A 17,040-nucleotide genomic window follows, 5' to 3' on the forward strand; every position below is an offset into this window, starting at 1 on the left:
TAAATAATTTTATCTACTTATAAATAAGTTAACATTGAATTATCTTTGTGTTCTCTATAGATTTTCCAATTCAGTACAGCCCATCTTAGATCACAAACTCCTTATTGTCTGGTTGACTTACTTGTGCAACGACTCATGCAAGACGGTACCTCAGTGTCACTGGAAGATGAATGTGTCGGATGCAAAGCAATGACCAAGAACAGGCCTCATTCATGCTTTTTATAAATATCTTTTAAAACATACATCTTTTTAAAAACTCCGACATACTTTCCCTTTTCCTATAATACTTTATAATAGAATATAATACAGCCTTTTTCTGATTAACTCTTGGGATTATGAACTCCCACTGTATTCTATCTTAGAAAGACCTACAAGCCACGGCTCTTGGGACGGAGCAACTAGAATACAGAGAACTAAGTAACTCCAGTTCCGAGCTGTTATTTCTGAATCCTCTCTCCTACTCGCTCTTTGTGATATTCCTGTCCATTCCTTCACTGTGGCTACCTCCCAAAGCCCTTTCACTTCATTGTGGCCTGTGATGGGCTGGACACCAGGACAAGGCTAAGAGTGAGTCTAAAGTAAGAGTAGGGGCACCTAGCTGACTCAGTCAGTACAGCATGTGACTCTTGATCTCAGGGTTGTAAGTTCAAGCCCCACATTGGGTGTAGAGATTACTTAAAAATAAAATCTTTTAAAAAAAAATAAAAAATAGGGCACCTGGGTGGTTCAGTTGGTTAAGCGTCTGCTTCAGCTCAGGTCATGATCCCTGGGTCCTGGGACCAAGTCCTGCACTGGGCTCCCTGCTCAGTGAGGAGCCTGCTTCTCCCCCTCCCCCGACTCATGCTCATGCACTTTCTCAAAAATAAATAATTTTTTTTTTAAAGATTTTATTTATTTATTTGACAGAGAGAGAGAGACAGCCAGCAGCCAGCAAGAGAGGGAACACAAGCAGGGGGAGTGGCAGAGGAAGAAGCAGGCTCATAGCGGAGGAGCCTGATGTGGGGCTCGATCCCACAACGCCGGGATCACGCCCTGAGCCGAAGGCAGACGCTTAACCGCTGTGCCACCCAGGCGCCCCTCAAAAATAAATAAAATTTTTTAAAAAAATTTAAAAATTAAAAAAATAAAGAGTTAAACAAGAGTGTCAAGGTGAGGAGCTCAAGTGTTTAAATATGTAAGAAACTGGGGCACCTGGGTGGCTCAGTCGGTTAAGTGTCTGCCTACGGCTCAGGTCACAATCTCAGGGTCCTGGGATCGAGCCCCACATCAGGCTCTCTGCTCAGCTGGGAGTCTGCTTCTCCCTCTCACTCTCCCTCTGTGCCCACTCTCTCTCTCTCTCAAATAAATAAAAATCTTTATAAATAAATAAGCAAGAAACTATAATCAGTGAAAAGAACATAACTCTTGGCTGCTCCAAAGTTGTGCTTAATTTCTGCTCCTCAGTGACTCTGCAGAAAGCTGAAGTTACCGTCCACTAAGTGAGGTGTTCAGTGTACCTGGTGAGTCCTCTTGACCATGATCTTTGAAAATGTAAAGAATAGGGGCGCCTGTGTGGTTCAGTCGGTTAAGCATCTGCCTTCGACTTGGGTCAGGATCCCGGGGTCCTGGGATGGAGCCCTGGGTGGGCATCCTGCTCAGAGGGGGAGTCTGCTTCTCCCTCTGCTTCTGCTCTCTCATTTGCGTGCTCTCGCTCTCAAATAGTTTCAAAAAAAAAAAAAAAAGATTTATTTATTTGAGAGAGAGAGAGAAGCGGACTCCCTGCTAAGCAGGAAGCCTGACCTGGGGCTCTATCCCAGGCCCCTGGGATCATGACCTGAGCGGAAGGCAGTCACTTAACCAACTGTGCCACTAAAATCTAGAGAAAGAAAAGAAAAGAAGAGAAAAGAAAAGAAAAGAAAAGAAAAGAAGAAAGAAAGAAAAGAGAGAAAGAAAGAAAGAAAGAAAGAAAGAAAGAAAGAAAGAAAGGAAAAAGAAAAGAAAAAAGAAAAGAAAAGAAAAAGGAAGGAAGGAAGGAAAGAAAGAAAAGAAAGAAAAGAAAAATGTAAAGAATAAATAAATAATGTCATACTACTAAAAAAGTGAAACAAAGTATTCTTAAGAAACTTGAATATCACAGTAAACTTTTAAAAAATCTTTAAAAAGGGTAATTAGGCAGAATTTTTATTAATTTCCTTTTGTAAAAAAACAAAATCTCTAATTTATCTGGTGAAAAAGATTAAAGACATCTTTTAGGTATGAATGTGAGTTGTTCTTATCTGAGAAGAATAAACTTGGTTCATGAAAACCATTTATAAAAAGGTTTCGCTTATCAGAGACTTCCAAAGCAAATGATCAAACAAAGAAGAATGTTGCTGTTAAGATGCCCAAACCCCCCAAATTTAGCTCCTGCTATCAGCACTTGACAGATGAATGCCTGGCTTCTTTCTCTAAGGGCAGTGCACTTGTACGCTGGTGCTAATCACCTAAAAGCTGCAGCCCAAGGTTGACTGGTCCAGGGCAGGCAAGCAGCTCCATTAAACTGAGTCAGCAAAATCTTAAAAGGATTAATTATCAATTGCAATACTACCCAATTACATTAATTGACCAATGTTTCCAACCAAGAAGAGTTGCTGATATGCATTGTCTGTCCTCAGGATTTTACTGGAAGAACTTTATGCTTTAACATGTGATTGAAAAGAGTGCTGGAAAGGGCTGTGTGTCAGAAGTGAACACTGCTCCTTAATTCTTTGAATTTTAATTCAAAATACTAATTCAGACACTAGCAGATTTGTGTTTGTTTGTCTTTAATCCATTTTCAATTCCCAGGGTTCACTTAGTAAAATATATCTGTACCTAAATATTGGTATCTTTAATGACTCTTTCCAATGCCCCCCCCACAGATAGTTTGCATTTCTAATTTGCTTGGTACAAAGGCAACCAATGTGCATAACTGAACTGCAAATGGAAGCATGCTTGCTACTTTAGTGAAATTAGAATTCAGTGAAGGTTATAAAAATATTAAACTTAATATCATATTACAGGAAGCATAAGTATTTTTGATGGGCCCATAATTTTACCACTTCACCTGCTGTATCCGCTGGCAAACATGGTTTGGAATATTAATGGAAAACTCCCTCATTATTAAACTGCAGTATTAAAAAAAAAAATCCACAACCACTAACAGCTTACCACAAAGACATTTTCAGAAATTATCTACCTTAAAAATATTTTCCCACCAGACAGTTCAGAAAATAGATTTAATTTTGTAAAGCTAGAACAAATGGGGAGACCCCCCACTGCTTCAAACAATTCATTAATTCAAAAAGTTCTATTTTCCTTGCATTTAAATCTCAGGGGGGAAAAAAATCCAATCTCCTCTTCTCCAATCTCCATTTAAGTGTAGCTATTTTGCTGAGGTCCAGATTTGAATAATTCAAAACCATCTCCAGTAGATGGTGTGTATAAAGGAGCAAGGGCCAAAACCATGGCATTCTGGGCCAATTAATGCAAACAGAAAGCACTCTGTACCCCCTCACCTACTACACTGCCTCATCCAATAGGCACAGACCACAGAAGGGGCTACTGGAAGGATGAGATGAGATGAGCACCTACATAAAGGACAAAGAAAGGACTCCTATCCTAGACCCAGGTGACCAGACCCCGAACCATCCCCTTGGGCAATCCACACATTTCACCTACAGACACAAAAAATTTAGGTTATGCCTGTTTCCAACCGTTACTTTACCACCTAAGTTTTCAAAACAGAGCTGTTATTTTTTAAGGACTCAATAAGTAATTTGCCACCTTCTGGGGAAAATAACATGATAGGTCGGAGTCTGGACTTTTGATGCACAATGTAAGCTCCCTTGAATATCACGCCCACCTAAAAGCTAAGAAGAGCTTCACAGGGTGTGTCAGAAAGGTATCTGACAGCTACAAAGTCTCCCCTCATCCCCCCCATACAACCCTGATTTGTGTGCCTTCAAAACCTCAGTCCCTCTGGCCAGCTATGTGGGTGGATCTCCTCCTCTCCTTCTCTTTCTTTCCCTCCCTGCCCCTCTCTCTCAAAGAATGATTTATAACCTTCCCTAATAGCTAGCACATCCCAAGGGTTTTCAGAAATGGGAGAGAAATAATGTACTAGGCATGTCCTTTGCGGGTATGCCGTGACATTCTGTGTGGTAGACAGGGCAATGCTGGTAGTGTTTTAAGTTGATTTGACGGCCACCTTTTTATAGATTTTATTTGAAAATTCACTAGTGGCAGGGTGCCTGGGTAGCACAGTGGTTAAGCGTCTGCCTTTGGCTCAGGGCGTGATCCCGGCGTTATGGGATCGAGCCCCACATCAGGCTCTTCCACTATGAGCCTGCTTCTTCCTCTCCCACTCCCCCTGCTTGTGTTCCCTCTCTCGCTGGCTGTCTCTATCTCTGTTGAATAAATAAATAAAATCTTTAAAAAAAAAAAAAAAACAAAAGAAAATTCACTAGTGGCTTTTCACTAGAAAACAAATGCGTATCATAGAAAGAAAAAAATACATATTTCATCTTAAAATTAGAAAAAGTCAATTAATAAAATGTATGGAATTAATTCCTAAAAAGGCAATTCAAACATGCATAGTCCACATTCAACAAAAACTAGCCAGTTTTTGTCAAAGCTAGTGGGAAAATAATGCAATACCACTCTGTGCCATGCATTGACACAGCACTGGAAAGTACTCTGTGAGGTAGATACTATTCCTTCCATTTTACAAATGAGAAAACTAGAACCTTAGAGACGTTATGGATTGACCAAAAATCAGCCAACAGGTTAAACAGCACAACTAACCTTCCTGTTCAGGTCCCCAGACCTCCAATCTAGCGATCTCTGAGGAGAGACCACCATACGTGGCCATGTGTACACCTGGCCTTTGGACAATCTGCACTGCCTGTCTGCTGGTATCCTTCTGGTCCTGAAGACACTTTCTCTCCCAAAGGAACCTAGAAACTCTACATCTCACCAAGATGTCATCATATAGCTGCATTTTAAGAGGACCCTGGAAAAGCCCAGTGCTTTTTACCTCAAGATATGAATGTCTAATAAATTATACAATGGCCCCTAAGCACACAAAACTGCAGCAAATGGGCGCCAGCCTCCTTTGCCAACTGGAAATGCTGTCCCAGAAACGCAACGGCACCCAGCTTCACCCAGGTGCACCTCAAGCAGTGAGATAAACACACACCAAGTAAAAACAAGGGAGCCCTTTCTCATGTGCAAACATAATCGTGTTTCCTCTAGGAATAAGGCTTGTAGACACATGGGCATTTTATTATTCAATTACTTTCCCACCAAGTACATTACATTTTGAGAACCATAGTACTTTATATTTTATATTCATTTTTAAGTCGAGCCACCCCCTAACACTACTGAGGCAGTTTCATTATCACCGGAGAGCCAGCGAATCAGAGCAAAGCTGGTTTCAAGTAGCAGCTCTGCCTCTAATCACCCATGTGACTCTAGATAATCACACCCACTCTCTGTACCTTCCCTTCTCATTCGTAGGAGAAAGGCCGCAACCACAAGATCTTCGGCTTCCTTAAGTAGGAAGTATACATCAAAACAAATGCCCAGGGTTATTACCTTAAAAAACATTCCAAAAACATTTTTTTAATTTAAAAAAATAAAAATAGAGGCATTTGGGTGGCTCCATCGGTTAAGCATCTGAGTCTTGGTTTCAGCTCAGGTCATCATCTCGGGGTGGTGAGATTGAGCCCCCCATCAGGCTCCGTGCTCAATGCAGAGTCTGCTTCAGATTCTCTCCCCCCCCCAGCCCCCGACCCCCAGCTCGCATGCTCTCTAAGAAATAAATAAAGTCTTTAAAAAAAAAATGTCATGATGGGGGGAGAGATGAAATCTTTCTGAAAGAGACATGCACACATCTGTATTTCACACTGGAAAGCACACCTACACTGCACAACTTCCTGTGGAGGCTACTTTATTCAGAAATTATGTTGCTGCCCCCTTACTTACCGTGAAAATTGGTAATTCTCATCCCCTACTGACAACCTTGCTCAAATTTGATATGGGCAAAGAAATCAAGAGGAAAACCAAAGTCAATAAAAGAAGGGAATAAAGATTTCAGCTGTCCCTGATTTCAGCAGAAAAACTGAAACCATATGGATCCAAGGGGTACAGAAACGCCAACACCTCAGACCCCTTCACTTCCTCAGCACGCAGCACTTGAGTCTGGGCTTCCGAGCGACACAGTGATCCACACCTTGGCTGTGTCATTTGCTAGCGTTGTGAGTCTACAGCCACCAGTCTCCTTTCTAGTACACGGCAGGTAATGATGCATTCCTCACAGGCCAAAGAACAGAAATTACAGGAGATAATGTGTGTGCTGGCCCAGCACAAAGGAGACCCTCAATAAAATCTGGCTCTCACCCTCCTGACTTCCTGAATAACAACCCAATTCAAGAGTCCAGATCAGGTCTGGCAGCCTCAGAGAGAAGCACACAGGAGGATAGCTGGTGTGGGAGCACCATAATGAGAGAGACCAATGGATGTGGGGAATAAGAGTTTGCAGAAATGATCAGATAATGAAACACCTTATATCTTTCCAAAGAGGTGAATCATTTTCTTTTAGGTGTCAAATGAATGGCCAAATGCATCACAATCAAAATCTGTCATGGAAAAAGCCAGTCAGGTACCCATTTCAATGAGTAGTAGCTTCTAATGTTGCAGAACCCTCTGTGACACAAAGTCCCCTGGTTTTTACAGGATAAACACACACTCCCCCACAGCTCCTCCACAAACACAAGACACATCTTGGATCCAGAAGTCCTAATGAGCTGAAAGTTTATTCCATTTCTAAAAGACATTTAAACTCAAACCCATCACTTACATCTCCTTAATTCTAAAATCCAATTCTCAATCTGGGCACTTTACCAGCATTTCTTCCAAAGCTGGACTTTGGAAAATATATGCATTCTCAGACAGAAAGGGAAAAACCATCAGACACGCACAAAACTTTTTGCCCTTGGATATATTCCAGTCTCCTCAGTCCTCACCTCCCTGAGCTTTTCACCATCAGTAAAGTGCAGTTACCAATCATTGGGAATGACACGAGCCTAATGTCAGAAACCATTTAGCTTAAATAAGAAAATAACTCCATTTAGCGTTCTCTCACAAAGTAAAATTAAGTTTGTTTAGCCCTTTTTTATTTATTGCCAAAGGGCAGATTTAATTTCAAGGGAGTGAAAATCAAACTCATTCTGAAGTAAGGTCTGAAGTTACCACTTTAATTTTAATTTAACTATTGAGGCGCAGAAGGCTGTAAGCAACAAACCAAAGAGGCATTAATTATGGAAAACCAATAGGTGAGTGGGACCCACTAAGCTTTTCAATCAGAGGGTGGAGTGTTGAGGGAGAAGTCTATTGTCTTATTTTGCTGTACCAAATGCAAACTTTAAGAAATCCTACTGGCTTTAGGGGGACTTTTTAGCCCCCCCTCCCCCCGTTGCCCTCCAGTCTCAGGACTTACCAGATACATTAATCGAGGCCCCTGCATCGATGATTCCACTGTTGGGCCTCACGCAGTACCTACGTGGTGCCGTGGTCTTCACTTTAAAACACACATTTCGGTCTGTTGGGTTGCCAAGCTTTAGGTTGGTGGTGACGACATCCGTGAAGGGACCTGTGGAATGAGGCAGAGACTGAATGGAGACCTTGTGAGGAAAGTTTAGAAGACAGACTGATTTATGCTCTGGGGTGGGGAGGGATATGGTATATGGTTAAGGGAAGATTCACGATCCAAAACTAGCTCACTATCACAGGTGGGAGAAAGGAACTGATGGTGCTAACACACTAACAGTAGCATCTGAAATTCACCATGTTCTCACCACACCACCAGGCAATCTAGGTAAGTGTTCTAACATCCAGTCTCTCCTTGAAACCGCACAACTTTACGGTTATTGTTGTTACACCAATAAGAAAACAGAGGCTCAGGCAACCCTCTCAGGTCCCCTCCTTCTTCAGGAGCTTTAAATTATCGCTCAATAAACTTTGCTTTGCTGCCCACCAAAAAAAAAAAAAAAAAAAGCAAAAAAAGGAAAGGAAAGAAAGAAGAAAGAAAGAAAGAAAGAAAGAAAACAGAGGCTTAGGAATCTGTGTTTCTTGTCTAAGTGTTCATGCTAGTTAGTGGCAGGTAGTTAGGATCTGAACCAGGCAGTCTGAATCCAAGGCCAGTTCTTAACCTATGTTAAATACTGATTTCCACAGTAAGATGAACTCTAACAAGGAGAATCTGAAGGACTAAACTTGGGTCCCACAATTATCAAGGGCCGAGTGTGCCAAGGGTAGCAGATATAAGAAAGACTTTGAGATGTTAATTGTCTAAAAACACAGAACCCCCACCCCCCAATATGGTGTTGCTGCCATGGCGTTAACCACAGCAAGTTCAGAGCCCTGATAGGAGGCAGCCCACACCTGAAACGTCACGTTCAGTTCTATAACTATGAAGGCTACTGGGAAGACTGAAACAAAGCTCAGGGCCCTGAGGGTATTTTTTTATTATTATTATTTATTCATTTTCTACTTTATTAGATTTTTTAATTAAAAAAGTAAAACACGCTTCTTAAAACAAGCCAAACAATAAGGGATGTATAAAGAGGAAGTTAATAAGCTTTCCCTTGTCCCCTGAGGTAACTAATATGGGAGATCTTCTCACATCACCCACGCTTATACAAACAGCACACACACACATGTACAGGGAAGGGAACAACAAATGGGATCACACTATTCACGTTACTCTGAAACTTGTCTATTTTCCATTTACCACTCTACCGTGGATACCTGACTACTAGGTTTATTAAGGAGTCAGTGGGAGGGTTGACTACAAGACTTCTTAGGTCCTTTTCAACCTCCTTTCAAATTGACATCTTTTCACCATGTAAATCAATGATACCTTCGTGTTTCCTCCACACAAGCTCTTCACTCCTATATCTACAATTACAAAGAAGTAGGAGGTGGGGTGGGAAGGTCTGTGTGCTCCTATGTTCACAAACCAAGAAATACATAATCCTGGTTCATCTAATCCCTAAGGAAACCCAACAAAGACATTCAAATCTGTGCCCTGAAAAATTTTCAGTGAGACTCTAAACTCCTTAAGATAAGGATGATACGTTATCAGTTTTTGTAACTCCAGAATGCAGAATACCTTCCGTATCTCCAGGCACTGTGCCTGGCATCTAGTAAAGGCCTCAGTGTGTGTGTGTACCTAGACAGATGACAGACAACAGACAGACAGGAAGGCAGGCAAAGATATTTACCAAGGAGGAAACTACTTGGTGGATAAGCACTAGCAAAATTAAAATCTCAGGCTGCTTTCTCTCCTTCAGAAGCGCTCAGGGTATAAAAAAATCAATTTGATATGGGCTTAACTTAAATATAAATTAAGAAATCAATAATGATGGAAAAGAAAAAAGGAAAAGAGACTCAGTTCCAAAATCAAATAAACTACAGCCAGTTCTGCCACAAAGCTTAGTTTGAAATCGTGAATTTGTTCCAGTGTGATTGATGTGCATATTAGGGGGACAATCTGAGCATAAAACAAATTTCACATATGCTTATGCATGATTTTGTCTGCAAGAAATGCTGGGTGAACACAGAAAGTACATCCAGCTGAACCAAGCTGCCTAGAAACACACAAAATACACCCCTACACACACCTCAACCCCTATAAGCTACCTCAGCTCACCTGTGGGTTAGCAACCACACCCACCCACACCCGGTGCCACCACCTGCCCGCCTTCTTCCACCGGAGTGTGACTCGCGAACTACAACTATTCCGATGCCACCTCCACAGACAAGCTGCACATCTTCAAGGTGAAGTGCCACCCACGTTTACTGAAATACGATACTGTATTTCCTACCCATTTAATATGTGTAAAACCATGATTAGGTTCCTGTCTGTGTGTGTGTATGACCAACAAAGTTTTTGAACACTGTGCACTTACCCTCATCTGCCTCTCGTAAGCCCTACAGTGCCCCCGTGCTGTTTTCTGTGGCGTGGTGATTTCCAGGACTGCACAGGTTGTATTATAGCAGAACCAACTGTACTACTGGGTCATCTACTGTTTGAAGTTACTTAAACTAGAATTCATTCTCATTCCATGGGCAATGGCACCTTCAAGAATGACATGCCTAAAGAGAACGTTTCCATTTGATTATGTTTCTTTTTTTTTTTTTTAAGATTTTATTTATTTATTCGATAGAGATAGAGACAGCCAGCGAGAGAGGGAACACAAGCAGGGGGAGTGGGAGAGGAAGAAGCAGGCTCATAGCAGAGGAGCCTGATGTGGGGCTCGATCCCAGAATGCCGGGATCACGCCCTGAGCCGAAGGCAGACGCTTAACCGCTGTGCCACCCAGGCGCCCCCATTTGATTATGTTTCTAATAAGCCCTGCCTTCGGCCCTCTGGGACCAGGCATTTTGTAGGTGAAGCTGTAGCCAGACGTGGGTAGAAGCATCTCTGGCCGTGCATCTCACCTACTGATGCCCATCACAAACTTCCCTCTCCCTCCACTCAAAGTAATCTCACTGAGAACCAAAAGCTTACCCAAGAGGGCAGGTACCCTGTGGCCTAATGTTTTCAGCTACAATGAGGGAGAGCCACACCAGGACAACACTCCAGCCTTGTATCAAGTTTTAGAATGGCATCCAAGGAGAAACAGTATCGCTGGTGCGTTGGTGCAGAGACTGTGTTGGGGTTATGGCGCGCGGGGGGGGGGGGGTATTATGGAGGCAGCAGCTCTCTGCAACTCTACCCTTTTCCACAAAGCAGACAATCTGATTTACCCCCCAGTAAGACTGGAGATCACTTCAGCAACAGTAAAAGGAAATAAGAACCACTAAACACAACTCTGATTTTCTGGGGTCAAACACAGCCATTAAACACACACACGCACACACACACACTCACGCGTGCACAAATGGCACACACACCACACATGTACACATTCCCTGACCTTTACAGAAGAACTGCCAATCCCAAGAACTCCACAGAAGCACAGCTCTACCTCAAACAGCTCTATAATGCTGGGGCAAAGGAGAAGAAAATAGACAACTGTGTGTCTATACAAAAACACACCTGAAAAGGGGTGAGCTTTCAAATTATAAAGCCTGGGGGCAGGGGCTGGGAGGGAGGGTACTAACAATTTGATGGTGATTTATAAAACTATCAGGCCTTAAAGTTTTCCAGATATAAACTTAAAGTTATTAGTTTCAATAAAATTCTGTCTCAAGAACATGGAAGTGTCTTCAGATCAGAATACCAAGAATTCAAAATGGCCCACAATCACATCCAAAAAAAAAACAAGCAAAAAAAAAAAAAAAAAAAACAGATTTTCCTAAGGTGGTCTGAAGTATACTGAGCAGAAAATAGGGTTGTTGGCAGGATTTCACTGTGATGAAATTAAGAACATTTATTTGTTTCCAACTCAGTTTGTAGTGTCTCTTCCTCCTTTGCCCCACCTCAAGAGGTTGGGGGTGGGGGGGGGGGTGCCTGGGTGGCGCAGTCATTAAGCGTCTGCCTTCAGCTCAGGGCGTGATCCCGGAGTCCTGGGATTGAGCCCCACATCAGGCTCCTCCGCTGGGAGCCTGCCTCTTCCTTTCCCACTCCCCCTGCTTGTGTTCCCTCTCTCACTGGCTGTCTCTCTCTGTCAAATAAATAAATAAAATCTTTAAAAAAAAAAAAAAGAAGTTGGGGGTAGGGGTGCACCAAAATTTAAGTACTTGTTTATCCCTTACACTGACCTTTTCTTCTAGGTATTCCACAAAAATAAACTAAATTTAACTGTAAACACTAAGTGGTTTTTGGAAATTCCCCCCAGTTAATTTATTACACAGTAACTTAAATAATGTTTCATATTATGAATCACATAAAAGGTAGTCTAAATTATTAAAAGACAAACAGTATTTGTCGTAAGAAGCAGGATAAATAAATAACCCAGATTTCTCCCTCAACACTCAATCCTGGGCCTTTAAGTATTTGGGATTTCTTGCACTTACATAAGTTTTTATTAGTAAAAATCTAGAGGGAACTATACAAAAAATACATGCAAGTGAACGATATTGTTAAAACAGCGAAGTCTCATGAGTAAAAATCTAGACATTTTGTAAAAACAGGCCAGACCTCTTCTCCCCACCCTGGGCAATGTACTCTAAGAATTTTATTGAAAATAAATTATATTCGATTTGAGTAATTATAGGAAATAAACCATGTTAGTGATCTCCTTTTCCCCTGTATTAATGAATTAGAATATACAAAAACCTCAATAAAAATGATGTAAGGGCTTATGAGCATCATTCAGATTTTTACTCGTCACTTTCATTTCATAAAACTGCCATTTCCATTAAAGCATTATGTAAAAAATGGGATTTTACTATACCAACATGCATATTTATCACCAATGAATTTAAACATTGCTTATAAAGTACAGAGTCAATTTTACAAATGAAATCTCCTTCAAAAGTTAGACTTTTTTCCTCCAAGAAATGAAAAAATGATTTGGTACCTCTAGAACCACAGCACATATATTTAATCATTTTTCTTTCCAATTTTCAATTCCTTATTTCAGATAATGTTTATTCAAAACTAGGAACTAAGGATCTAAAGTGTGAAATGAAGGCCAAAACAATGAAGCAATATGAACTTGGGGGAAATTAGAAATAATCTTTAACATTTTAATTTTTCATCTTCTTAACAATTTGAGTAATAATCTTTATGCCTTGTACTATGCACACTCACTCGTTTGTGAAAATTCTTGAGTTTGTAGATGTTCACGAATAGCAGCACTAACTTGGGTACGGACTCCCTGACATGCTCTAAATGGAATTTAGATAACGCTAAGCACGGTATAAGCTATTTTCTCCACCAAGTCGTGACTTACTGTCATTCTGAAGTGCGTATTTTCAGACAGTAAGATCTGGAACGCACCTGTCTTAGAAAGCAAAGAATACAAAGCCAGCAGAAGGATGTGTTGCACTAAAGGTGAAAGGAGTGGTTAATTTTTCAGTCTTACAAACATGGAGCCTTGGAATTATAAAGTGCTGGTTTAAACGCCAAGGAAAGACAGTCACAATCCACACAATCCAGCAAACTTCTCAACAGTAAGAGGTCAGGTTACAAGTACTAAAAATGTCATCAAAAATGGGTGGATAAACTTATAAGGCAGGAAACACAAGAGCGCTATGTAGAAAAACATATTCCATTAAATCTTTAAACATTTACCAATCTATGCGCAGTGCAAGTATCGTACCTCTTTTCTGTAATTGTTCATTCAGAAACCCAGAGAGAAAAAGACCAACAACAGTCTTCCTTTCAGGAAATGCAAACACCATTTTTACAAAAGAGTTAAGAGCTCAGGTCCCAGTGACTGTAAAAGGTAAGAGGGAAAACTGCCAAGTGAACTCAAAACTCCATCTTGGCCTTGCTCATCTGTGTGACCTCAAGCACATCTTATCACCCCATCTGTAAACAGCAGGACAGAATTTTTTAAGGGGTAGATATATCATTTCATTTTTACTCAGCAATTCAATTTAACCAGAATGAATATAAATACACACACACACACACAACACAAGAAACTATAAGACTCCTAGAACATAACACAGAAGAAAACCTAGACGGCCTTGGATTTGGCAGTGACTTTTCAGAGACAACACCAAAGGTACCATCCATGAAAGAAATAACTGACAAGCTGACTTCATTAAAATGAAAACAGCTGCTCTGCACTGGGCACTGTCAGGAGAATGAGATGACAAGCAGGCCACAGACTGGGACGAAATATTTGCAGAAGTCATATCTGATAAAGGACTGTCATCCAAATAGACAAAAAAACTCTTAAAACTCAGTAAGAAAATGAACAACACAAAAAATGGGCAGAAGATCCTAACAGATACCTCACCAAAGAAGATCACAGATGGAAAATAAGATAAACAAAAAGAAAAAATATACAAATGAAAAGATGTACAACATATGTCATTAGGAAACAGCAAATTAAAATAATAATGAAATCCTGAGATACCAACACATACCAAAAGGGCCCAAATCTACAGCACTAACATCATCAAACACTGGGCAGGACGTGGGGCAGCAGGAGCTCTCATCCCTTCCTGGTGGGAATACAAAATGGCACAGCCACTTTGGAACAGTTCGGCTGTTTCTTAAAACAACAACAACAACAACAACAACAACAACAACACTACACATACTCCTGCCTACAATCCAGCAATCAAACACCCTGGTATTCACTAAAAGGAGTCGAAACCTCATGTCCACACAAAAACCTGCACATCTGTGTTCACAGCAGCTTTATTCATAATCGTCAAAACTTGGAAGCAATGAAGATGTCCTTCAGTAAGTGAATGGATAAACTGTTCTCCATCCAGACAATAGAATATTATTCTGCACTAAAATGAGCTATCATAATTCAGACATGGAGGAATCTTAAATGCATATTACTAAGTGAAAGAAGCCAATCTGAAAAGGCTGCATCCCGTATGATTTCAATTACATAACACTCCAGAACAGGCAAAACTACGAAAACTGAAGACAATCAGTGGTTGCCAGGAGTTGGGAGGAGAAAAAGGACTGAATAGGTGGAGTACAGGGGATTGTCGGGGCAGTGAAACTATTCTGTATGATACTACAATGGTGATGCGTGTCATTACATGTATTTATCAAAACCCATAGGATGTACAACACCAAGACTGGACCCTAATGTAGACTACAGGCTTTGGGCGATAATGATGTATCTATGTAGGTTTACCAGTTTTAACAGATGTACCCTCTGGTGCTGGATGTTGATAGTGGGGAAGGCTGTGCACGTGTGGAACCAGGGGTATATGGGAACTCTGTACCTTCTGCTCAATTTTGCTGTGAACTTGAAACTGCTTTAAAATAAAAAGAACTTGGGTTTTTTTGGATTTTTTTAATCAAAAAGGAGGAGAAAAACAGTATTTGGACTTTGTATTAATTAAGTTTTGGTAGCACCCCCAACATTTCTGATACTAAATATTTTGAAATATTTATATATTTTATATGTGTACACATAAATGAATAAAGCGTGTATACACGCACACACATATGTACACATGAAGAAAGATGCTTTGCTTTGCAAAGAAATTGCTTTTCTTCCTTTTTCTGGAGTTCATGAAATTCTGGTGTTATACACATCCTTCCTTTGTAATATGTTTCTAACGTAGCTATAATACTTTGAAACTCAAACTATATGTGTTAGCAAATAACTTATATACCAAATTGATATATAATCTATCAGGTCTCAGCTTTCCAGATATAAACTTAAAGTTATTAGCTCCACAACAGCTTTTTTCACTCTGCATAAAAAGAGCTGTATTACTTTATATTTTTGCAAACACAATTTAGGTACAGTATCTTTCCTCTCTTCAACCCTTCCAAAAAACAACTTACCATATTTCACTTCAACTCTGAAAAGATTACCTTCTGGGAAGGTAATAATCTGTCTCCAGCACCCTAGGACTGATGATGGATTTTGTTAAGAAAATAAAATCATGCTTGAGGTTTCAATACAATAGGCTCTGTGCACGGGAAAAGTATATAGGAATGGGAAGAAATGGACACGATGAAATAAAGTCTGTTGGATATCTTACAGATGTCCTTAAAATTTATCCTTTGGCAGTCTATTTCCATTAGAGTATCCTACTGCCTCGTGCTTTCCCTAACCATCTGCAATGCACCAATCCTCACATTTTTTTCCCTTGTTTATGTAAGTCTTCTCCTTCCAAAATAGAAACTCCATGAAAACAGAGACATTTCTGTCCCTCTGGTTCACTACTTATCATCAGCATCTAGAATACTTCCAAACACAAGGCAAAATACTCAGTAAATTTTCTGAATGAATGAATGAATGAATGGCCACACCATGATCCTAGCTATTTTAAGCAATAGTTTTACTCTTCATGCATGCCTCCCCTGTATGCACAACCAGGTTCCAGGTGAATGGATGACCGAGACTTCTACCACCCCCCTCCCCAACACTATCACCCTTTCTACCTTCAGCACAGGATTTCTGTCACCTGACAGCTCGTATGTTCCTCTCCTGACTGCTTCCCACCTAAAGTAAACCTGCATGGGAGAGGAAGCTGTGCCTGTCTGTTCATCACTGGATGCCCTGAGCCTGCAACAGTCAACCAACCAGTAAAGGGGCTCAGTAAGTGTGTACAGCATGAATGAACACCAGACTTCCTCAGAGGCAACTCAACTCTGATCCTGGCATGTTTCTTACAAACAGATGCCTAGTCCATAACTGGGATCTGAAGTCATGATAAAGTCATGCTGTTCATATACAGGTTGAAGGTATTAAAAATGTTCACTTGAGTCAATAACACTTTCATCATTATTATTCTATGATAACTTTGTTTAAAGTCACCCCTCTCTAAAAAAATGAAAAAACGATAGCATAGTAACAGACAGTCAAAGAGGGTGAGCTCTTAAATAACTATGAATTCAAGAGTAAGGACACTGGGAGAAGTTCTGTGTTTTTTTTTAAATCTATTTTCTTGATTGAATTTTTAGCTCACAGTAAATCAATGCTTCAGCAACAAAAATAAAGCTTTGCAACCAATATATTTTTAATGGCCGACATTAGATTCCAATATTTCAACAGAAAACCTAATTGTGTAGCTCTTATTTTGAAATAACCACACATAAAGAACCCTACACAGACACATCCCTTTCCTGAAGAAATCTTAGAATGCAAAGTATTCTCAATTAATAAAGTAACCTCTAAATTAATAAAGTAAATAAAATATCCTCAGGAGACAGACACGTCACACCCATTATTAGAGCAGGAGAAATCAACACCAAGAATACTCACTGATGATACCATCAGAGGCACACCAGCAGCCAACTTGACTGCAACAGACGCTACCAAACTTTCAGGCTGTTTATTCAACTCACTAGTCTCCTAGCTCCTTTGGAGAAGAAAGAAAAGTCAGTTGGCCACCAACTCCATGGGTGGGAAAGCTAGACCACAAGGCACT

At 40.5% G+C, this 17,040-nt stretch overlaps 1 protein-coding gene across 1 annotated transcript in view; it reads right to left on the minus strand.

Annotated features, from left to right (window-relative positions):
• VAPB (VAMP associated protein B and C) overlaps nt 1-17,040 on the minus strand; it is a 52,716-nt gene that overhangs the window by 18,064 nt on the left and 17,612 nt on the right. The window contains exon 2 of the mRNA XM_045808409.2: nt 7,499-7,651. Within this exon, the coding sequence (XP_045664365.1) occupies nt 7,499-7,651 (153 nt within the window). The remainder of the gene's footprint in view (nt 1-7,498; nt 7,652-17,040) is intronic.

This window comes from Ursus americanus, chromosome 22 (assembly GCF_024610735.1).
Source record: "Ursus americanus isolate L20-20 chromosome 22, mUrsAme1.1.p, whole genome shotgun sequence".
Taxonomy (NCBI): Eukaryota; Metazoa; Chordata; class Mammalia; order Carnivora; family Ursidae; genus Ursus; species Ursus americanus.